Source organism: Pleurodeles waltl, chromosome 7 (genome assembly GCF_031143425.1).
Source record: "Pleurodeles waltl isolate 20211129_DDA chromosome 7, aPleWal1.hap1.20221129, whole genome shotgun sequence".
NCBI classification, from domain to species: Eukaryota; Metazoa; Chordata; class Amphibia; order Caudata; family Salamandridae; genus Pleurodeles; species Pleurodeles waltl.
Genome location: NC_090446.1, coordinates 1,058,532,837 through 1,058,557,918, shown reverse-complemented (window position 1 = coordinate 1,058,557,918; position 25,082 = coordinate 1,058,532,837). Strand labels below are relative to the sequence as shown.

The following is a 25,082-nucleotide window of genomic DNA, read 5'->3' as shown; positions in this document are numbered from 1 at the left end:
AGAAGGCACACTTTTTTCTCTTTTTGTCATCGAGGAACAGCATCAGCAATCAGCATTAGTAAAACCAGTAGGTCTGTATTGTTTTAAAAGGCAAGACCATTGTGCCTGAAGAAGAAATACTATGCTGGGGTAATAAAGGCAGACCACCTACTGGCGCACAGGGTCTGGGTCCAGACCCTCCATCAGAGAATACTCGAGGTAGAAGTCTTGCAGGGCCACATGGTCAATTAAGATGAAATCATAGCCCAAGCCTTTGAGCACTTCTACTCCACGCTCTACACTGCTGAAGCCCTGGCATTGGGGGATGGCAAACCCTCCCTGGCACAAACACCCCTGATCTGTCTCCCCCCGACTGACTCCTCTACCCTAGATAGGAACATCCAAGTGACAAAAACAGACTTTTATAAGACCTTCGCACCCATCCTAACACCCATCCTAGCTCATCTGTACAACTCATTTAGCACGACTCGTACACTCACTGACACAATGCAATCAGCGACCATTACAGTTATCCCTAAACGGGGCAAGGGGCACCGCCCTATCTCACTGTTAAATGTAGATGCTAAGGACTTTACAGGCATATTTGCCTGCCTCGCCTCCTACATGCAACACCTCGTGGACCCTGAACAAGCAGGGTTCATACCCAAACGCAACTGTAGCAATAATACTAAGCGTCTGTGCCACCTCCTTGGAAAAGCCCAGCGGTCTCGCGCCCTAGCCATTTTACTATCCATCAACGCTGAAAAGGCTTTCAACTGGGTACATTGGCCACATCCCCAACTTACCCTCATCAAAATAGTCTTAGGCCCACGGGTTTGCCCCTGGGTATGGTCCAGTTACACGTGATCTCGGGTAGTGGTCCGCGTCAATGGCCAGATGTCCCGACCATTTGATATTGCTAGGGGCACTCGTCAAGGCTGTCCCCTGTCCCCTTACTCTTTTCCCTCTACATGGAACCCTTTGCTGAACGAATATGCCAAAATAGCAACACTGGGGGCTTACGGATGGGGTGCAGAGAGCATAAATCGACACTCTCTGCTATGATGTGATGATAATACTGACAAAGCCTCTTCTCTCTTTACCATCACTGGTGAGGGAGATGGAGACATTCAGACAAGCCTTGGCTTTTAAAATCAATTTCCCAAAGTCCAATATTCTTAATCTCACCGTCCTTAAGGCTGACCAAGCCACTTGAAATGTCTCTTCCCCTTCACTTGGGAAGCTCAGGGGGTGACCTACCTGGACCTCCAGATACTCCTGACACCAGGCAGAACTGGCAAAAGCAGTTATTCAAAGCTCATTGCCACTACTAAATCTAATCTCTTCCTTGATGAGGTACACTTTCTCGTAGCTAGAAGGGTTAGCAGCGGTCAAGATGACTCTTCTACCAAAGATTCTATACATAGAGCAAACTCTATCATTGCAGCCCCCCCACATGCCCTCAGCAAGTTACAACACCTCATTGATGACTTTGTGTGGGACAGAAAAAAGGTGCGGGTGTCAAAGAAGCAAGCCTACCTCGCCCCCTCAGATGGTGGATTGGGCATCCCTCACTTAACAAGATACTATAAAGCTGCCCAACTCCACTACATGGTGGAATGGGGTAGGCCATACACAGAAAAGCACTGTAACATCATAGACCAAGCTGTGGCCGGTATCCACATCTGGAAAATACCTTATTGCCCCCCAGGAGTATATATATTTCACCAGTGACTAATGCCACAGTAGGAGTCTGGGACACGGTACAAACCCGGTATAAACTCTCAATGCGCATATCGCCCCTAGGCAACCCCGACTTTCCGCCAGCAGAACAAAGTCCCTCCCTTTCTGTGAATTGTTTTTCAACTTCGAAAAACAGGAAAATAAAGGGCTCTAAAATACAAAGTCTAAAATATGTATTGGCAAATCCAGTAGATCCGTGTTTAATTTGCTAACACATGCAGAGTTAGCGCATTATGAGAATGAGACAGACAAGAGGGATCAAGCAAGAGGGGATGGAGAGGGCCATAGTTTTAAAGTAATCCCTATTGCAGAAGGGTACAACCAAACAGCCACTAGCTTTAGGTGAGAGATGAATACTCCACTTGGATGAGCCAAGATGCGGTTGATAAATTCTCAAACCAACGGCTGTAAGAGGCTGGTCAAAGAGAGCCAATGGTTGAGAGGGATTGACTCAAGCCCCAATTTATGCACCTTGTAAACAAGAGGCAGTTTTCCACATCAGATTAAAAATTATAAGATTGAAGTTGTTCCCGAACCATGTTCTTAAAAACCATGTTCTAAAATTAATTTATATTCCGTTATCATGCCTTTTCTTAGATAAAGGGACCCTCACCCACACATTGTGGCCTACTTCATCACTGGGTCTGAAATCATCCCAGGCATCTCTTTTTGTTGGGATGAACTCAACCATTAGTGAGTGCTATTGATATTGTACAAAGAGATTGAAGATATAGTCAGAGAAAAAAAAAATATTACCTAGAGAATCACTCCAGAGTATCTTTAAGTATGGTGCATTTGATAAAATAAAAATAAAAATAGGTCGAATGTGGAGGGCTGTAAATTATCCCCTCGCCGCTTTGTCCACATGTTTCAGTCAGACAATTAAGCCACTCTGAGTCAGTGGCCTTCTTCAGGATTTACAGATCTCTAGTAAGTTCCCTACATACTGTTGAGAAATGTGAAAGGGCAGACGAACATATTCATACATTTACAGTAAAAAACATATTTGTTAGATGGAAATCAATGGTATGATCTCAGAGATTGCAGATAATGGAGGCCATTATATTTTGGTTAGACATCTACCCTTGATAAATGTGTGACTACAGTGAGATGTCACCTTCCTGCTTCTTCAAGCTTTGCCTTCTCATATTTTATGGCAGCACCTTTGATTTATATCAAATACCAAAACTGTTTGCCACATGTAGTTTCTCAAACGCCAACTGAGGACCTTTCTATTTGGCTCATTGGATAGTCTCATTGATCTGTTCTGGTCATTTAGGAATCCACACAAAGAGTTGTGGCAAAAAATATAAATGAGGAAAACCTGTGTATAGGTCTGTATGGGTTAATGTATAAAAAGGGAGGGGGCTGATACCTCCAGGTATATTTAAGTGGATTAATCTGTTATATTTTAATGGTGATGAGACTGTGAAGTCATACCACAAATGTTTTTATACCATGGGGTTTATTCCTATACCAACCATCAGTGTGGGGACGAACTTGAAATATGTTTATAGAAATGAAGGACCTACCTGGTTATAGCGCAAACATGTTTATACAGCTAACCATAGAAAGGAGTCCCATAAAGTTTTTCATGTCTCTGTTTCAATACTGTGATCATGTGTTCAAGCAGCGTCCTAGAATCAATTTAGCGAGGACTGTATACAGACGATACATTAAATATATTATCAGGTTGTTATTTTTAACATGGAAAAGTAAAACCAAATTCTTCAATGTGTATTCCAAAATTGTTAACATTATTTACAGATGTTAAATAACTCAAAGCCATGTGATTTGTGTGACTAGGAAAGCCTACTAATTGTGTGATAACTTTGTAAGTCTTTGTAGTCTAGTTATTTCTTGTATCAGATACATCACAACATACAGACTGAGTTGGTGTACAGAGGCAAATATGTTTTATCTATGTACCAAAGTGGATGGATTGCTTCCTTTTGTATATCTCATTTACTGCAACGCTGAGGTTGTGAGTCTCTGGGTCATTCATTTTCCTTTCGTGGGTTCATATGAGTAAGTCTGTTTCAATTGCTTAGTCTTTTCGTTTTCTGTAGTCTCTGCTTTTTGACCCTCTTGAGATGCTATTGAGGAGTTTTTGTAATCAAGTAGGGACTCATTTCCTTTAATATTTTGCAAGTTCTACCTCGAATAGACATCTTTCTGAAGGTGTTCTCTCCTTATTCTCAAAGATGGTAATAGAAATGCCTTAGGTTCTCAGTTATGATAGCCCCATTACTCATTTCTATGAGCTTTATAGCTCTAATAGTATGAAGGAATCTACACACACAGAATTACAGCTGCGTTTCACTAATCTGTCTGCTATGGATGGACTTTATTCAGACTGGGCTGTGTAATTTCCTTACTCTCGAATTCTCAAGCTGTATGTAGCCCATCGCAAATCCTTTCTGCAGGGACTTGCCAGGCTGGCTCAAGATAATTTGCCCATATTTCTCTAATTCTGATCACTCTGAACGTACTCCAGATTGAGGCAAACTGTTTCTATTAGCTAGCCTGCATTACCCATAAGACACGTTTGTTCTTGATCCACTAACAGTCTTTTCCAGAAATCTGGCCATAAGCACTGTATGCTTAATGACATCCTTCTTCTCAAAATCTAATCCTGCAAGAAGATAAACACGTTAACTTAGTACTACTTTGGGAAAGTTTCAGGGGTTCTACCAGACAGCAAAGCAAACACTTATGATACCTTAAAAAAGGGTTGAAGTGCTTCCAAGACTACATCCTTTTCTAATGAGATTTCTATTGTGCCATGAATGACACATTCCAGTGTAGCCCCTGTGCTAGAATTCCTCCTAATGTGGTCTAAATAGATCTACGTTTACACTTATTTGTTATCCACCTGTATTGTTTATTTGTTATGCTGTTACTTTCTGCTTATGTATGTAATGTGTGATTCTCTGTTAAACTGATCTATACGATTTATTTTTATTTTGTGTTACAAAATACTTGTAATTTGAGACTATGCACCATGGTCTGGTTCACACTATATGAAACTGCCAATGCTTAAATGAAGAGCGTTTTTATGAGAGCTAAGTTAGCTAGGCTAGGTTAGCTACTCTGTGGCACACATTCCTCAAGAATCGCTTCTTTCTGGACCAGTGTTAAGTGTTCTTGAAGCCTCAATGTCAACACTGTATTTTCTGTTCGGATTGATTGTATTTCCTGGCTTTCTATTTCCTTATCTGAGAAGTAGTCCTCCATTTAAGAGTAAAATAAAGCTTTCTTTGAAGTAACTGGTACTCATAAGACACGCTTCTCCGTATACTCTTACTTACCTGCCTGCCTTCCTTGCTCGAAAGTTGTATCAGTCCAACTGGCTAATTCATGAAGCAACCTTAGGTGAGTGCGCACCATGCTTGCAGGATCAGTTGTAACTGCATGTGTATAAGGGGGCAAGCATATGGTACTATATGCTATTTCTGTCTGTTAAAGTTTTTGAAGCAGTTTACATTTTACTGTAAAATAAAGCTACATTCCTAAAAGTTTTAAGTAGGAGAGGCAGGGATTAGGAGTACTTGAGTCGACTTGAAATAACTTTAGCTGCCAGACTTGCAAGCACTGTGACAAATACAAATCTAATTGACAATTGTTGAATGTTTAAGGTTTTCCTTATTTGTGAGGAAGTAGCCTCTTTTGACCTTTTTCCACATTTAGCAAATATTTCTAGAGTGGAGTATTGTCGTTACAGGAACAGTTTTAGTTGTATACTATAGTTATGCTGTCAAAAACAGAGTGTTATTTGTTTTATTCTAACTACAAATTTCATTTAAAAGGAGAACTGTGGCCAGAGGATAATAGATATTGGCAAAAACATCAAGAGGAAAGAAGAAGACATCCAGAAAAGAAGAAATGAGAGTAGTCACATCCAGGCAAGTGACCTTCAGTCTTTAAGTTTGTTTCTGGCAAACCCACAATTTAAAGCAGAAGGTGCCACACATTTATTTATGGTTTTGCTAGATAAAATGTAATTGTGTGCCACTGTCAGAAGTTGCCATTTGGAAACATAAGGTGCTGGGTTTTATTTATGTTTTTTATAGGGAAAGTACACTCTAGTTGCATTCTAGTAGCTGCCATTTGAAAAATCTGAGCATAAGGCATTTACATATTATATGGTATTATACATGGGAGCCAATATGTTTTAATCAATTACTCTGCTTGAGTTTACGTTTTTTCAGAAGCCAAAGACGATGATTTTTAAGCATTTGGACAGACCAGTGGGACAGCACAAAGCCTCCTATCCTCCTCTTTACTTTCCTTCCTTATTGTATTGTCTAATTTTATCTCCATGTCAATTAAAACTACATACTCTTATTTTTTATTACCGTTATTTACTTCGAGCTTGCTGACCCATCTCATACATCTACCACTTCCCTTCTTTTAGTTTGTAGCTTTACTCCTGTTTACTCTCACTTAATATTTATGTTTCTACTTCCCTGACTAACCACGTTCCTCTTTCTTTGCATGTTGTATTTGTTGTTTGCCATCTTTCCCCCCCTCATGTCTTCTCAATTTTACACCTGTTACTTTCAACGTCCCTCTACCATGCAGAGCAGCGCTAGGAAAAACTACATTTTCACCCGGCCTTTTGTCTTCAGTGCACTCTGATTAGGGTCATGTCTGGGTGAAAGAGAGCTATTTGCAATCAAAATCACATTTTGCTTTGCTCTTCACCAGAAACTCATAATAATCCACTTTCTCCTCTCTATTTCCATTTCTGCAGGCTTGGTGACGTTTCTAACTATTTTACTTCGGAAACTGAAACCCTACAATTATATTCCTACTCCTATGGCCATTTCTCAGTTGTGCCAGTCCAAAGTACACACCTATTCCAGAACTTTATCACCCTCGTGTGACAGCTTTTATTTCGACAATGTTCCCTCCTAAATTAACATGCCTTACTGTTCTCTATAGCCACCTTCAGCCACTGGCACATTTCCAGATTCCTTTCACTCATTAGATGCCAAGGAGACCCCAGCGTTCAAAACGTTTAATTGGTGCGGCTTATGCTTGAGACTTCATCATATAATATGACGACCATATTTGCATGCTTTTGTCCCACGTTTTGACCAATAATAGCCCCCAGAATTGTCCCTACAAACAGCTATGCAGCATCCATAGATTTTGATACATTCCCGGATTTACAAGATCAGGTACACTTGGGAATGCGCCAAAAAGAAAACTCCCCCAGGTGAGGGGTAACAAGGAGGAATATTTTTGTTTCACCTAGGTACTTCCTCTTTCTATGTGTGCTACATTCTGCAGCACACACAGAGGAACAAGCCTCAGTGGATTGTTTTTGTGCAGGAAGGTGGACATTCCTGCACAAAAAAATCCTGCATGCAATGCAGGCACCTTTATACCATGGTGGAGGGGTGCCTGTGTTGGTGCTAGGCAGCCGAGGGAAAAGGACAGGAATGCTCTGTATTCCCTTAAATATGGCCCATTCCTGCCCTTTCCCTGTCACGCAGTGGAGTTCAGCAAGTTGATTTGCTGCACTACACTGGGTGACTTGGCTATAAATATGACCCTAATTGTTTTCAGAGAGTTGGAAAAAGAGCTGGGCAAGAAAGGCTGGGAGGCTGTTTGTGTGTTTGTGATTTCTGAAAGTGGATGGGCGGCTATATAAAATAGGTCGAGTGTAAAACACAGGCCCTTATTATGACTTTGGCAGTCTTCCATGAAGAGTGCCAAAGCAGCGGTTGCCGGGAGACCGCCAGTGCTGGTGGTCTCCCACCCACCATATCACGGGTACTGCCAGATTTCCGCCACACTTTGGGCGGAAATCCAGCAGTAGTCTTGCTGGCGGGCGGAGGTGCTTGGGCGCTTCCAACACCGGCCCCACCAGTAGGACACCGCCTGCCTTATTATGGGCCATAATACGGCCTGACAGTGTCCTGCTGGCAGGGCGCTGCCGGCGGTGGAAGCGCCCCTTTCCTGCCGGACGACCTTCTCCTGGGAACAGGTAAGGTGATCACCAGACAGGGGTGGGGCGTGTTGTGTGGGTGTATGAGTGCTTCGTGTCTGCGTGTGTGCATGAATGTGTGAATGCATGGTTGAATGCATGTCTGAATGTTGAAGTGAGTGTGTGTCTACATGTCAGTGTGTATGCGTGTGAGTATGTGTTTTTCGATGGGTGTGAGTATGCATGCTTGAATGCATGTATGAATGTTGTGAATGCATGCATGGATGCATGTATGTAAGTGTAGGTGAATGGGTGTCTGCGTGGTGCGTGTGGGTGTCTGTGTGCATATATACGGGGAGGGGGCTGTTGTGGCTGAAGGGGGTGAGGGGAGGGGGGCGCTGTGGCTGAAGGGAAGTGGGGGAGGAAGGTGCTGTAGCTGAAGGATGGGTGGAGGGGGAGCCGTCTACCGGTGACAGGGAAGAAATTCCCTGTCACCAGGAGCCTTTCCGCCATGGTTTTCGTGGCAGTGCTACCGCCGCGGAAACCATGGCGGAAAGGCAGCTCCTAATACTGCTGGCGGTCTTCTGTGAGCCGCCGGATCAGAGATGATCATCTCTGGCCTGGCGGTTCCGACCGCTGTGGCGGTATTAGTGGAGATGTGGCGTGTTGGCAGAGGCCAACCCGTCACACTCATAATGTGGCGGTCTATACCACCAGCCTGTTGGTGGTGGAACTGCCACATTTCCCCTGGGGGTCAGAAGAGCACCAGGGTCAAAATGACCCCCTTAGTGTTGAAACGTTCTTTATTGATGTGTGTAGCTGGCGTTCAATATATGCTATTTTTAGTGTTTGTCTACGTTTGCAGTTAGTTAGAAGAATGAGTCAGAAGAAGATTGGTGAGCTCAGAACGTTTTTTACATTACTGGAAACTTAATAGATTCCTGACGTAAGCAGTGTAGAATGATCACGTTTTCACCACACAACACTTGTATCTGTAACTTTTTGTATTAAACATACTATACCGCTATGTTGCCTAGAATGCCGTGGTCGCACACAGATGAGCAAGTCCCCTAGTTCTTTTGAAAACAAGCTAACGGCCAACGATTGGTACGTGGCTTACAGTGAATTTTCATGACGTACTGGCTTTACATCACTTGACATTACACTTGACATTGACATTGACAAATAAAATAAAAAGAAATTGGGTGTTAGAGAAAGCTATGCATTTCATAATTATACCCACGAGCGTAAATTCAGGAATAGGTACCTTTAGTTCCACTTAAACATTTTGAATTCCCATACTCGTCGTTTACAATAGTAATTGTAAGATTTTATGTAAATCAAGCAGTCATACAAGTGCACATTATCCTGCCTTGCCACACAGCAGTGTACCTCAAATGTGTGGATGTGCACAGCATATTCGAATACAACGTGCCAAGTTTGCAACTGTGCCAAGTACGTTTTTTTAGATATTCTTTCACAGAATATTGTCACATGGGATAACTGTTGACCCAGGTTACATTTGCACCCATGGACCTCTGCTGCTTCAAAGTTTTTAAGTAGAGTCAGGGATAACCCAGAGAAAATGGCTTGCACTACAAGCTAGTACCAATATTGCTATGCAATCAAGCTATCACAGAGAAAACACACTATTCACATTTGTATACTGCAAAAAACGGAATTTAATCTCAGTGGCAAAAGACCTGCCATCTTGCATTCCCACACTTCACATGTGGCGAAGCGTGATGTATAGGAAAGAACTGAGATAACTGAGCCAAAGCGATGACCATGTGAAGTCAGTTCCTTTGCAAACTGAACTGGGTGTGTTTGTGTATTTTGCTAGTTCTCTCTGGTGCCATGCCACGTATTAAGGGATGCGCAAGTGGTACTGTTTTTATCACAAGAGTGGGAACACATGATGGTAAAACATTTGGCTTTTGGCAGCAAATATCTTTTTTTGGTGACCCGTAATTGAAATAGTATTTTCTCAGTCATGTTTTGTGTTTTCAAGGAATTATTAAGCATTGCACAGTGTCTAGGTTTCAGGAGTATATTTGCCCACGGGTTACAAGGTACAGCCATCCCACTTGGCAAATTTCTGTAAAGTAAGTTTCTTCAAAAATGCAGTTGAAATACCCAGGTTTTTGGACAGTTTTTCTTCTGGCCATTAGGGCCATGCACATACGATGGGATAATGTTTTTAACCAGGAATGGAAAAGCAGGTCTTTGCAATATTGTCTTTTGCCATCTAATTACACTGTTTTTGTTTGAAAAAATATTCACAACTTCTTGGGCCATATGTACGAACACTTTTTCCCATAGACACAGAATGGGTAAAAACCTTTGCTACATCTGGCCCCTTGTTATCTAACATAGTTTTTTTTTAATATTGTGTTTTTGCTTTGCTGTTTTATATTTATTTTGCTGCTCTGTTTTTGCATGACATTGTTGTTAATCGATTTTACTCAAAATGTATGCCCACCTCATGCGGGAACTTCTGCCTTTCCTTCATTCTTCAGTTTAATGAATCACAAATGCAATTTTGAAAGATAAACTATGGTAAAGATAGTATTTCTTCCTCCTGATTGGCATAACATTAAGGGCCTGATTACAACTTTGGAGGAGGTGTTAATCCGTCCCAAAAGTGACGGTAAAGTGACGGATATACCACCAGCCGTATTACGAGTCCATTATATCCTATGGAACTCATAATACGGCTGGTGGTATATCTGTCACTTTACCGTCACTTTTGGGACGGATTAACACCTCCTCCAAAGTTGTAATCAGGCCCTAAGTGTGGTGTTTTGTGATAAAGCATATGTTCAGATTATTCCAGATTATTCCAGATTATTCCGGCAAGTAGCAAGATCACTACCACTTTACGTATTCCATTTCTAGGTTTACTTACATAAATTTTGGCATTTCTGATTTTGTTAACTGTAATGAGAAAAAAGGAATACTGTTCACAGCACATTTTAGATCATTGAGACTCATGCTGCTTCACACAGTACAAATACCTTGAGGAGCTTTTACCAACAGATAAGGTACAAATGGGTAGGAGTGAAAAGAGAACAGTTGTTTAAGTCTAGGATAAAGGCAGCTCATGCTGTCTGAGAAACAAAAAATACTACATGAAAATAAACTTTTGGTCAATCCCTTTCAGTTATTTCTTGCAGGAAGGGTTATTCTCATTTTGAATTAGCCCATAGAACACCATGCATAAAGTGGGGCACTGGTTCAGCCCCATCAGTTATCGCTTCGTTGTAATTGACATCCAAATTTTAGGTCAGTCCAAAGGATAGTCATTCAGCTTTGGGGTGCCGGTCTTCATAAGTAACATTCACCGGCATAGCCTTAATTTTCAGCAGCTGCCTAGGCAGTACCTCCCTTAGGAGACCCTCCGTGGTCCTTTGAAAAGCCTGGATTGCTTGGATTTTTTGTTGTGCACATACAGAGCTCTTATATGTTCTCCTAGGACAGTGATTTAACCCATTAATGACACCAGCTCCTCTGATGATTATCACTGTGCTACACATTTTCCGTATCTGACAAGCATCTGGCCGCATATGCACCTTGTGCGAGAATAGAAAACAGCATGAGTGGTGGAAAAGACCGGAAAAGAGTTCACTTCAGAATTTACTGCACTGGTGCCAGCATTTTGGTGCAGTCTCGGTTCAAGCTAGTGATGCTAGTGCTGATCTTGTTGGCCATCTGCCTGTGCGTTAGAGTGTATTGAACATGCACTAGGTAATGGACAGCCTGCTCACCTGGGAGTACTGCAGTTTGGAATATAGGCAATGAAACTGCAACCACACCATAGAGTGGAGAGGACTTGTTTGCCCCATGTGCAGTGTTTCTAGTTCAGTGTGTGAGCATCCAGCTTTTCTGTTGTCTTACCCCTGTTGTCAGTGTGGGAGGTGGAGAAGCTATCCTCTGATAACTGCTGTTGGGAACCTACCTTGATCCCTTTTGGTAGGTTGTCTCCCAGTTGACATTGTCTGCAGTGTGTGGATAAAGGTAGGATGTTTCCTGGTCCTGTAGGTTTACCATCCAGGAACTGTCTTGCAACCCCAACATTTGCGAAATATTTATCCCTTTGATGTATTTCTATTTGGACGACCGTGGAGCAACTTAAGCCTTATGGAGACTCTTTCACTCTTTGTAGGAATCACTTTTCTAATATTTATGTTTTTGGAGTGGTTAACCCAGGGAGGATGGTACGTGTGACTTGGAACGACTTTTTATATGGCATTACATCTCATAACTTTTTGAGCCAGTGGTTTTCAGACTATCTTGTGGCCGTCTCAGTGGACATTTATTTCCAACACATCAGGTGGATTTAAAATACTAAGCCTCTCTTGGAACCCACTTGGGAACTTCTGGTCCCTCAGCTTTGTCATATCTTTGGCAAATATGATCACTTCCATTTCCTCAGTAGTGGCACACTCCAGACACTGAGGGCACTGCAGCTCTTGCTGCCAGGTAATTACTTCAAGGACACCATGGTTATTGGTAGATCCCCAAGACCAAGACTAGCACACCTGGGAACTTCAAGATAAAACAACACCTTCAGACTTCTAGTACACCTGTGTCAGTGTTAGACCTTTATTTTCCAAATGCAAAGAGAATACCCATCCTTTTCATGTAAGCACCCGGAGGCACTTCCAGTCCTCTTTTACAACACACAAATGATGCTGTAACTTCTCTCTCACAAACAGCACATTTGCAGCAATGCCACCAGTACCGATTGTCTTCACAGTGAGTGTGCTGCCACCTGCGCCCTCTATCAGCATTCCCAAGGACTTCCTGCCCCTTGCCATTTCCTGGAGCTCTGCCAGCCCGTTGTCATAAGAACATCGAGGGTGCTGTCAGCTCTTTACTGTGCTTAAACTTGGGATACTGTTCGTCCTTTACTATTGGCACACAAAAGAGTTGTTTTCTCCCCTAATCAGTACACTGGTAGCACTTTAACCTCTCAGCACATCTACCTGCATGTCAGCAATACACCAGAGGTACAAGGAGAGAAGCAGCACATTTGGGGGAGACATAAACAATTTGCATCCACCTGCAAATAAGTAGGTGGGGGAAGTAATTGGCATTCACAATGATGTCATAGAGAGTGACAACACAAGACCTTTGATCACATCCCCGTACTTACCATGAGTTTAACTGGAACTTGCCTATCGACTGGCTAATATTCTATATATCATCTTATAGCATTGGGTCTAGTGGCCTAGATAGGGATAGGTTTATACATTTCATACAGATTTTTTTACTTAAGCCTGGCAGTTGTTAAACCCTGGCACTGAAACAATGCTTATATATTTTAATGAAGGTCAATGTGTCTAGCAATCACTGCTGAGGTTTTCAAGGCACAGGTTGAATTTTCTGCATGGCACCTTTGATCATTCTAAGGCAAGATGATATGGGGTGAATAATATTGCAAATATAAATGTTCTATGTGAACCTCTTTTGATAAAAGCTTTATTTTCATTTATAGTTCCTATTATAATTAAGGAATGGGTCATATTTTGAACCCTGGATACATAATGCAGTCTGCTAGCTATAGAGAAAGTTTCAGCTGTTTTTCATAAGGTATGCCACCAATATGTAGAACTAGCAATAGGCCTGCCCCCTTCTGTGCTGTTGGTTGGTGCAAGTATTATTGAAATGTAGATCAGATTCCTATGTTAGTTTGTGGTATGCCTGTGGGATGACCATCAGCCAAGTTTCAAGTTCCCATATTATTTCTAGAATGCATAGTTAATAAAAACCGTTGCACCTTTAAATAATAAAAACAATATTAACATATAAACATATTTAACCACTGTGATCAAATACATGATTATGTTTCACGAAATGTAATTCAAAATGCAGCATGTTTTCAATAACAAGAGTAAACTTAAAATTGACTGTGTCAAGTAAGGGTAACCTCTTGTAATCAAATTATAACAAAGGCAGTTTCATAAGAGAGTTTCAAATAACTTAAAGGAACAATCAATAGTAAAGTGCTTAAGTGCTTGAGTGGGTGCCAACTTGGCTACGTGACTTCTCATCTAGATCCGGCTGCAGTTCCATTGTGCCTTACCTGGCACCTGATGTTAGCTGTTACGTCTAGGTTGTAGAAGACAGGGCCGTGGCTGTCAGGCCTGGTATTGTCTGATGCCAGGAGGGTTTGGAGAGCTTATGTTCAAGCTTGTCCAGCTTTCACAAGCCTTCTGCTGTATTTCACGAGCCTGCTGCTGAATTGTATATCCTTCCAGTTGAAGCAGGCAAGGACTGCGGGCCTGCATCTGTGAAGTTTTTCTGGAGCCAGATCGACCGGAGGATAATTTTTCAGTACTCAATATTACCTTTACAAATTCATACCTGTTGAATCAGTGACTCCGGGGCTGACATGATCCTGCCATGTTTCTATATTTCTATACTTCCATGGGGAAGATGTACATAGGCTGGGCGGGTTACCTATAAACTTGTAAGGAGAATGTCGTTTTGAAATGCCTGTTGATGATCTTCTCCTAGAAGACCCGTGCCTTCCCCTTAGGATTTCGCTACTGTATACAGTGGTGGGGACCAGTTTAGCCTGGATTACCTTTAGCAAAGGTAGGTAGGTAGAGGAGTTTGTGGCTGCTTTGATATGTTTAAATGCATTTGTGAGGGAGAGGGATTTCCGCTGTAGCAGATCTAGGTTTTGCTTGAAGGTCCTGTTGCTGTCCAGGAGAATTTCCAAGTATTTGTATTCCTGCACCTCTTCCACTTTGTTGGCAACCAAGTATCACTGGTGTGTACGCAGCTGTCGCCTTCTGAAAGACTTTGTTTTGGATTTTTTCAGGTTGATAATCAGGGCATTCGCAGTGGACTATGCAGTTCAGAAGCTTGTAGACCAATTTTGGTTCCACTAAGGAGGATCAGATCGTCTTTGTACATCAGGCATGGCAAGGCAGTGTTCCCTAGTTTTAGGGCGTGAGAGTTTACTTGTGCTAAGCTGGTTGATAAGTCAGCTATAAAAATTAAAAAGAATTGGGACTAACACGCACCCCTGTTAACCTCTTAAGTGCGGGCGTCGGCCACTGGCCGACGCCCACACACCCTCCCTGGTGCGGGTCACGACCAGTGGCCGACACCAGGAAGGGCATTAATAAATCCTCGGGTGCGTCGCACCCGAGGATTTATTTTTTATTTTTTTTTCCCCCCGGGAGACACGGAAGCTACCGTGTCTCCCCACGCCCCCCACCCGCCCCTTTGTGACGTCAGCGTGCCGCGAGGCGCGCTGACGTTGCAAAGGTGTTTTCCCCATGAAAGCAGGAAGCAGCCTTGCGGCCGCTTCCTGCTTTCATGGGGAAAACGGCCTTTTTCACGTTCGGGAAGGCCTCATAAGAAAGGGGAGAGTCTCCCCTTTCTACTTTCAGGAAGGCCTCGTAAGAAAGGGGAGACACTCCCCTTTCTTACGAGGCCTTCCTGAAAGTGTTTCCTGGCCCCCGGTCGCAGCTGTGCTGCGATCGGGGGCCAGGAAACACTTTCAGGTTTCCTGGCTCCCCCGATCGCAGCACAGGAAACATTTTGAAAAGGCCTCGTAAGAAAGGGGAGACTCTCCCCTTTCTTACGAGGCCTTCTGAAACTGTTTCTGGCCCCCGATCGCAGCTGTGCTGTGCTGTGCTGCGATCGGGGGCCAGAAACAGTTTCAGAAGGCCTCGTAAGAAAGGGGAGAGTCTCCCCTTTCTTATGAGGCCTTCTGAAACGGTTTCCTGGCCCCCGATCGCAGCACAGCTGCGATCGGGGGCCAGGAAACCCCACTAGACACCAGGGATTTCACTTTTGGGGGGCGGCCCCCCCCCCGGAAAACGGGCCACCCCCGCCATAATTTTCTTTAAAAAAAAAAAAAGGTAGGTGCCCCCCCCAGGGGATTTTTTTTTTTAAAAATACAAAAAAAAAAAAATGAAATGACAGGGGGTCGCCCGTGGGCAGGGTGACCCCCTGTGGGGGCAATTTTTTTTTTAGATGTTGTAGGGTTTCCCTGGGGGCCATTTTGGCCCCCAAGGAAACCATACAACAACTAAAAAAAAATATATGTATATATCTATATATATATATCTATGTAGATAGATATATCTAGGTACATGGATATATCTATAGATATATCTATGTAGATATATATTTATATATATATATATATATATAGGTAGATCTGTATCAAAGAGATTTATAAAGCGCGCTACTCACCTGTGAGGGTCTCAAGGCGCTGGGGGGGGGACGGGGGGGAGGGAAAGGGGCTAGGAGGTTCACTGTTCAAAAAGCCAGGTTTTGAGGCCCTTCCTGAAAAGAAGTAGGTTTTGGGTCTTGCGAATGTGGGTTGTGAGTGCGTTCTATGTTTTGGGTGCAATGTAGGAGAAGGATCTGCCCCCGGTGGTGGTGTGTTTGATGCGGGGGTCAGAGGCAAGAGAGAGGTCAGCTGAACGGACGTTTCGTGTGGGGGTGTGGAAGGTGACTCTCGTTGAGGTAGGCAGGGCCTGTGTTGTGGAGTGATTTGTGTGTGAGGATGAGGATCTTGAAGGTGATCCTTTTGTCAATGGGGAGCCAGTGGAGGGATTTGAGGTGTGGAGAGATGTGTTCGTGTCGGTGGAGGTCGAGGATGAGTCGTGCTGCTGAGTTCTGGATGCGTGTAGTTTGCACTTGAGTTTTAGAGTGGTGCCGGCGTAGAGGGCGTTTCTGTAATCAAGCCTGCTGCTGATGAGTGCGTGAGTGACAGTTTTTCTGGTCTCTGTGGGGATCCATTTGAATGTTTTTCAGTATACGGAGTTTGTTGAAGCATGAGGAGGTAAGAGCGTTGATTTGTTGGGTCATAGAGAGGGAGGAGTCTAGGATGATGCTGAGGTTGCGTGCGTAGTTGGCGGGGGTGGGTGCAGGGCCTAGCGTGGTGGGCCACCATGGGGGGTCCCAGGTTTTTTTGGTGAGGGCCAAAGAGGATTATTTCAGTTTTGCTTGAGTTGAGTTTCAGGTGGTTGGCTGTCATATATACATCACTTTTGTCAATATGTGTGTGGTTTCCCTGAGGGGAAAAGGGTCCGACTTGTCTAGTGGCAGTTTTAGTGCCATAAAGAAGAGCAGAAGGTTTATATGCCTACTGCAAAGAGCACATCTGTATTTTATGTAAATAGCTGAGTACATTAGTAAAGTCTATGGAGAGATGAAGGGCACTTTTGCTGGGTGGTAATGAGGGAATCCGAGGAGGAGGGAGTGGGAGCACCAATAATGATTGTTGGACTGGGCGCAGGAGGTGCTAAAGACTGTGACGAATGGTATGTGACAAGGTGTTTTTTGAGTGTCTTGAAAGTACGTGCTGATTGAGGGAAGAAGCGCAGGTAAGGTGGCCTCTACTGTTGCACGTATCTCACACACACCATCGATTTTGTGACTGTCTACGTAGGCTAGTGTTTTAGAGCAACAGTTTAGCCAATAGCAGAGATGGCATCTTGATGGATGACTGCTGCCTGCACTTGGGTTATAGAGGACCGCTCTGACATAGGATCAGAGACTGAGACATCAGATACTGAGACAGCATCTGAGGGATAGGACAATGGCGCAGACTCTGGGAGTGATTTTTCAGTCAGAGGAGTCCCATTCGAAAACTCCTCTTCCAGTACATTATGAGGGAGGTGATGAGGACAGTCCTGCTGTCCCTTCGCAAGCTGTTCGTGCAACTGGGTAATAGTGGGTTAGGCCAACCCAGAGAGCAGGTGAATGCGGCGGCAAGCAGAGAGAGAGTGCTCTCTTGGGAGCTCACCAATTTAGTTCAGCCCCAAATTCCACCACCCAAATCATATTGTGGAGACATCAAAATTGTCTATGGCAAAACAAACTGGTTTTGTAAGGCAGGCACCTGTGTTTTTGGTCCTGGATTCGGCGGCCATATAGAGAAACACACTAAACCCAAACATTTCTGGAAACTAGACATTCGGGGGAGTCCACAGAGGTGTGACTTGTGTGGATTCCCCAAAGTTTTCTTACCCAGAATACCCTGCAAAGCTGAAATGTTGAAAAAAAACTCTATTTTTCTCGCATTTCTGTCACACAAACTACAGGAATATGCTGGGATCCACAACATTCCTACCACCCAGGGACTCCTCACCTGTCCTGATAAAAACACTACCCCACTTGAGTGCCTACACCTAGTGCCTGTGTCAGGAATGGATCACCCCAGGGTCAACAGCTGCCTCACGTAAGGACCAACATTGACCGTTGTGTGATCTATTCCTGTCGCAGGCACCAGGCCTAACCACACAAGTGAGGTATCATATTTATCGGGAGACTTGGGGGAACGCTGGTTGGAAGGAAATTTGTGGCTCCCCTCAGATTCCAGAACTTTCTGTCACCGAAATGTGTGGAAAACGTGGTATTTTAGCCACATTTTGAGGTTTGCAAAGGATTCTGGGTAACAGAACCTGGTCCGAGCCCCACAAGTCACCTCATCTTGGATTCCCCTGGGTTTCTAGTTTTCAAAAATGTGCTGGTTTGCTAGGTTTCCCCAGGTGCCGGCTGAGCTAGAGGCCAAAATCCACAGGTAGGCACTGTTTTCTCAGAAAAAATTTGATGTGTCCACGTTCTGTTTTGGGGCATTTCCTGTCGCGGGCGCTAGGCCTACCCACACAAGTGAGGTATCATTTTTATCGGGAGACTTAGGGGAACGCCGGGTGGAAGGAAATTTGTGGCTCCTCTCAGATTCCAGAACTTTCTGTCACCGAAATGTGAGGAAAACTTGTTTTTTTGGCCACTTTTTGAGGTTTGCAAAGGATTCTGGGTAACAGAACCTGGTCCGAGCCCCGCAAGTCACCCCTCCTTGGATTCCCCTAGGTCTCTAGTTTTCAGAAATGCACAGGTTTGGTAGGTTTCCCTATGTGCCGGCTGAGCTAGAGGCCAAAATCTACAGGTAGGCACTTCTCAAAAAACACCTCTGTTTTCTTCCAAAAATTTGGATGTGTCCACGTTGCGCTTTGGGGCGTTTCCTGTCGCGGGCGCTAGGCCTACCCACACAAGTGAGGTATCATTTTTATCGGGAGACTTGGGGGAACGCTGGGTGGAAGAAAATTTGTGGCTCCTCTCAGATTCCAGAACTTTCTGTCACCGAAATGTGAGGAAAACTTGTTTTTTTAGCCACTTTTTGAGGTTTGCAAAGGATTCTGGGTAACAGAACCTGGTCCGAGCCCCGCGAGTCACCCCTCCTTGGATTGCCCTAGGTCTCTAGTTTTCAGAAATGCACAGGTTTGGTAGGTTTCCCTAGGTACCGGCTGAGCTAGAGGCCAAAATCTACAGGTAGGCACTTCTCAAAAAACACCTCTGTTTTCTTCCAAAAATGTTGATGTGTCCACGTTGCACTTTGGGGCGTTTCCTGTCGCGGGCGCTAGGCCTACCCACACAAGTGAGGTATCATTTTTATCGGGAGACTTGGGGGAACGCCGGGTGGAAGGAAATTTGTGGCTCCTCTCAGATTCCAGAACTTTCTGTCACCGAAATGTGAGGAAAACTTGTTTTTTTAGCCACTTTTTGAGGTTTGCAAAGGATTCTGGGTAACAGAACCTGGTCCGAGCCCTGCGAGTCACCCCTCCTTGGATTGCCCTAGGTCTCTAGTTTTCAGAAATGCACAGGTTTGGTAGGTTTCCCTAGGTGCCGGCTGAGCTAGAGGCCAAAATCTACAGGTAGGCACTTCTCAAAAAACACCTCTGTTTTCTTCCAAAAATTTTGATGTGTCCATGTTGCGCTTTGGGGCGTTTCCTGTCGCGGGCGCTAGGCCTACCCACACAAGTGAGGTATCATTTTTATCGGGAGACTTGGGGGAACGCCGGGTGGAAGGAAATTTGTGGCTCCTCTCAGATTCCAGAACTTTCTGTCACCGAAATGTGAGGAAAACTTGTTTTTTTAGCCACTTTTTGAGGTTTGCAAAGGATTCTGGGTAACAGAACCTGGTCCGAGCCCCGCGAGTCACCCCTCCTTGGATTGCCCTAGGTCTCTAGTTTTCAGAAATGCACAGGTTTGGTAGGTTTCCCTAGGTGCCGGCTGAGCTAGAGGCCAAAATCTACAGGTAGGCACTTCTCAAAAAACACCTCTGTTTTCTTCCAAAAATTTTGATGTGTCCACGTTGCGCTTTGGGGCGTTTCCTGTCGCGGGCGCTAGGCCTACCCACACAAGTGAGGTATCATTTTTATCGGGAGACTTGGGGGAACGCCGGGTGGAAGGAAATTTGTGGCTCCTCTCAGATTCCAGAACTTTCTGTCACCGAAATGTGAGGAAAACTTGTTTTTTTAGCCACTTTTTGAGGTTTGCAAAGGATTCTGGGTAACAGAACCTGGTCCGAGCCCCGCAAGTCACCCCTCCTTGGATTCCCCTAGGTCTCTAGTTTTCAGAAATGCACAGGTTTGGTAGGTTTCCCTATGTGCCGGCTGAGCTAGAGGCCAAAATCTACAGGTAGGCACTTTGGAAAAAACAGCTGTGTTTTCTATAAAAAAAATAGGATGTGTCCATGTTGTGTTTTGGGGCATTTCCTGTCGCGGGCAATAGGCCTACCCACACAAGTGAGGTATCATTTTTATCGGGAGACTTGAGGGAACACAGAATAGCAAAACAAGTGTTATTGCCCCTTATCTTTCTCTAAATTTTTTCCTTCCAAATATAAGAGAGTGTGTAAAAAAGACGTCTATTTGAGAAATGCCCTGCAATTCACATGCTAGTATGGGCACCTCGGAATTCAGCGATGTGCAAATAACCACTGCTCCTCAAAACCTTATCTTGATCCCATTTTGGAAATGCAAAGGTTTTCTTGATACCTCTTTTTCACTCTTCATATTTCAGCAAATGAATTGCTGTATACCAAGTATAGAATGAAAACCAACTGCAGGGTGCAGCTCATTTATTGGCTCTGGGTACCTAGGGTTCTTGATGAACCTACAAGCCCTTTATATCCCCGCAACCAGAAGAGTCCAGCAGACAAAACGGTATATTGCTTTCAGAAATCTGACATCGCAGGAAAAAGTTACAGAGTAAAACATAAAGAAAAATGGCTGTTGTTTTCAGCTCAATTTCAATATTTTTTTATTTCAGCTGTTATTTTCTGTAGGAAAACCTTGTAGGATCTACACAAATGACCCCTTGCTGAATTCAGAATTTTGTCTAGTTTTCAGAAATGTTTAGCATTCCGGGATCCAGCATTGGTTTCATACCCATTCCTGTCACTAACTGGAAGGAGGCTGAAAGCACCAAATATAGTAGAAATGGGGTATGTCCCAGTAAAATGCCAAATTTGTGTTGAAAAATTTGGTTTTCTGATTCAAGTCTGCCCGTTCCTGAAAGGTGGGAAGATAGTGATTTCAGCACCAGAAACCCTTTGTTGATGGCATTTTCAGGGAAAAAACCACAAGCCTTCTTCGGCAGCCCTTTTTTCCCATTTTTTTGGAAAAAACTAAATTTTCACTGTATTTTGGCTATTTTCTTGGTCTCCTCCAGGGGAAACCACCAACTCTGGGTACCATTAGAATCCCTAGGATGTTGGAAAAAAAGGACGCAAATTTGGCGTGGTTAGCTTATGTGGACAAAAAGTTATGAAGCCCTAAGCGCGAACTACCCCAAATAGCCAAAAAAGGGCTCAGCACTGGGGGGGGAAAGGCCCAGCAGCTAAGGGGTTAAAAGTTCTGAAAGGTTGGTATTTCTCTTGAAATATGGGCGCCATTGCCGAGCATAATGCTCACCCAGGTGCCTATGGAGAGAAGAGTTATTACTCTCAGCAGATTGTTAGAATGTTCCACTTTGCAAGCTTGGGCCATAATTTGCCTCTGTCTACCTGGTCGAAAGCGTACTTGTAGTCTCTGAATGATAAATACAGAGGTTGCTTAGTGTGCCTGCTATGATCAAACAGTAATGATACAACCAAAAGGTTGGCAGATGTGCCTGCTCCTTTGGAAAAGCCTGTTTGATTAAACTGGATTAGATCATTATCTGATGCCCAAGCTTCCAACTCCTCCAAGAGGCAGCCCACAAAGTACTTAGATTAAATGGCCAGAAGGGCTACGAGCGGATAATTAGCTGGATCATTCACTGAGCCTCCTTTAAAAATAGGCGTGATAATTGAGTCTCTCCATGAGGGCGGATGGAATTTGATGATGTTATACCACTGTAGACTGTTAACAAATGAGCTGCCCAGAAGGATTTGTCCTCTTTAAAAAGAGCAGCAGGAAGTCTATAAGAGCCTAGAGACCCTGCTCTCAGGCTTTTGGTTATTCGCCGCTCAACTGCCTCTGGGTGAATAAGTGGCATGCTTAGCTTTTGTGCCACAGTTTGACTAGCCCTACCTGTCGGGCCAACAGAACTCAAATCCTTAGTTGGTGTATGGTTTGGAGAGCCAAAGTGCTGGGAAAGGAACTAATGCCAGGTTACTTTGGCGATGTTAGTTGTGGCTGTGATAAGCTGTTTAGAATCTTCACCAGTTTCCAAAACCTTGCCTGTTCTCCTTGAGTTCGTATAGGAGCTTGGTCGCTAAGTTGGTCACAGCTTCCCTTTGAAGTTCACACAGATGTTTCCTGAAGGCTTAGTTGTAGGGCGCTGATCAGGCTTCTTTTTAGCTCCTTGGTTTCCCGGCTTGTTTGTGGCCCCATAGTGCAGCTATTATGCCTAGGCTTTCTAGGTTGATGCGGGCGATAAACCACAAGCTGTTCCGCAAACAGTTCCCAAGCTGTTTGTATGGAGCTTGCACTGTTAGATATGATTACCCACATACATTTGACCTCCTCGGATAGGCCAATAATGGTGTGTGATGACAAAGTAAGTCATCAGTCAAGTATTTCCCTGGAAAGTCAGCTGATTGAGGGTAAAAAATGTTGTTCTTTATAACTCTATTATCTGATGGTTTCTGTCCCATAATTTTGGTGAGTAGGCTTCACCACAGCTCTGATTTGACTGGACTCTGGTGTGCCCTGTAGTAACTTCTATAAACTAACCTTCACTTCTCCACACACTCCTTTATCCACTCCACACTGCGCTTTTTCCCACAGACTGACTTTGCCTGTTATCCATTTATGCACTCATTTAAAAAAAATTTTTTTTTTGGCATTTAAGACACGAGAAAAAAAAGTACGCCCACAATCAAATAGTGGGGGAAGGGGGACTGCGGTGGGAATCAGAGAGTGAGAGGGGGAAGCAGGGAAATGAGGATGGAAAGGGAGAAGGAGAGAAAAGGGGAGGAAATGCATGGTTTCACATCAGCACATGGTATAATGACATTGATAAGACATATCCCCCCTGCAAAGTGCCTACATTATTTAAGCCAGCAAAGTGTGCTCAACTCCAGTATGATAAAGAATGGAACATTCTGTGTAGTGGTCACTGACAACAGAGGTCTCAGTGCACGTATCAGCAAGCATGAGAGCTAAGCATCTGGTGATCCTACCCTTGGTAACGATGAGGGTGATGGAAGTCTAGCGGATGTAGGCTGGTTCAGGAGACGTCCTGAGCCAGCCCAATCTGAAGAGGATATGGAGGAGTCCCTTTAACGCAGTATATTACATCTCGCAGCCAGGCAACAACAGTTGGAGTGGGTTGCTGGCCCCAGCATATGGCCCACTATGCGTTTGGCCAGAAAAAGAAGCATTGCAATAGTGGCGGCCGGCAGCTTTGGGAGGGGGGCGGACGGGGCACACACACACACACACACAAACACACACACACACAGACTCATTCTTTCACACACAGACACGCATGCACGCCTCATCCATTAACAACACTCATTCCATTCAAACATGCACGCACGCACCAAACATTCATTTTACAAGATCACACACACACATTCATTCTTTCACACACACACGCACGCACATCCATTAACAACACTCATTCCATTCAAACATGCACGCACGCACCAAACATTCATTTTACAAGATCACACACATTCATTCTTTCACACACACACACACGCACGCACGCACATCCATTAACACTCATTCCATTCAAACATGCACGCACGCACCAAACATTCATTTTACAAGATCACACACATTCATTCTTTCACACACACACGCACGCACGCACATCCATTAACAACACTAATAACACTCAAACATGCACGCGCGCACCAAACATTCAATGTAAAACATAACACACATACATACACACACACTTACCTTTAGCCTCCAGGTCCCAGGAGGGTTGGGACTGCTGCCTTCCCTCAATGGCTGACCTGAGGTCAGCCAATGAGGGAAGGCAGCAGTCCCAGCCTCGTCACAGAGTGGGATGGGGTCAGTGAGACTGCTGACCCCACCCCACTCTGTGACGAAGTGTCACTGATTGACACTCTCCCTGGGCGCTTCAGGGCTTAAACTGAAGCGCCCAGGGAGAGTGTCAATTGGTGACGCTTTCCTCATCACCCAGGGGAGGGCCTCGAGGCACCTTTGCTGGGCCGAGGAGGTCACACCCATAGGAGCTGTGATCTCCTCAGCCCAGCAAAGTTCAGCTCAGGCAGGCAGGAGTCTGCGCAAATCGCTCATGTCTGCTCCTGGCTGCCTGACCTGAATCGAAGAGTGTCTGTCAGGCTGACCTTTGTTCAGCCTGACAGACACTCTTCATGGGGTGGGGGGGCGTGGCTCCTCCACCCTAAAGGACGGGCCGCCACTGCATTGCAATGAGTTGGCAGCCATGGGCAGGTATGTCTTTGATGTAGCCCAATTGGCCCCTTAAGGGTAGTGCGTGGCAGGGAGTGGCCAGTAATTGAATGTATGGTGAAAAATATCCCCTCCTAGAACTGTGCCACCTGGAGAGACTCCCAAGAGATATGTAGAAATGTGGACTGTGGCAAGCTGCATCTTAGGCAATAGGCCTCCGTCACAAATCCTTAAGGAGCTGCTGCAGATGCAGAGACTTGAAATCTACTAGCCTTAAACTGTAGTTGGGTGAGAGAAGTTCTGTCTGGCCACACTAATAAGATCATTGGGTGTCCATGACAAGAAGGTCTATGTCCATTTCCCAGGCTGTGCGAGCCATTGGTGTTGCAATCGCTGCACAGGACTGCATGGTATTATACAAGTGGGTAACAAGCTTATGCAGTGAGGGGTTGGTAAGTATGTGTTTAAGAACCTGGAGCGCTAGGAGGGGGGAGCGGGGAAGGTGTCATGCAATACACAGCAGGCAGCCCTGAGTTGGTGATAAAATAGTGTCCCGAGTGCAGTGGGGCACAGGGGCCATAGAGATCTTGGATGGCAGTATAAAATGATCCTACGGATATAAGTCAGAGAAAGTTGTAAGGTCTTACCCGCAGGCCCTCGCCCTGGTGCCTGCGTCTAGCAGGGGAGGCCTCTGGGGGTTATGTCTGATTGGGATAGAGGCAAAAGAGAAGAGCAAGCCTCAGCATGCTGTTCCACACCCAATGCAGACACTCCACAGTGTCTTTCTC

At 44.5% G+C, this 25,082-nt stretch overlaps 1 protein-coding gene across 3 annotated transcripts in view; it reads left to right on the top strand.

Moving 5' to 3' along the window:
* Window positions 1–25,082, top strand: part of RNF135 (ring finger protein 135) — a 131,711-nt gene that overhangs the window by 3,862 nt on the left and 102,767 nt on the right. For all 3 annotated transcript variants that reach the window (XM_069199976.1, XM_069199975.1, XM_069199973.1), the window contains exon 2: window positions 5,532–5,627. In XM_069199976.1, coding sequence (XP_069056077.1) covers window positions 5,532–5,627 — 96 coding nt within the window. The remainder of the gene's footprint in view (window positions 1–5,531; window positions 5,628–25,082) is intronic.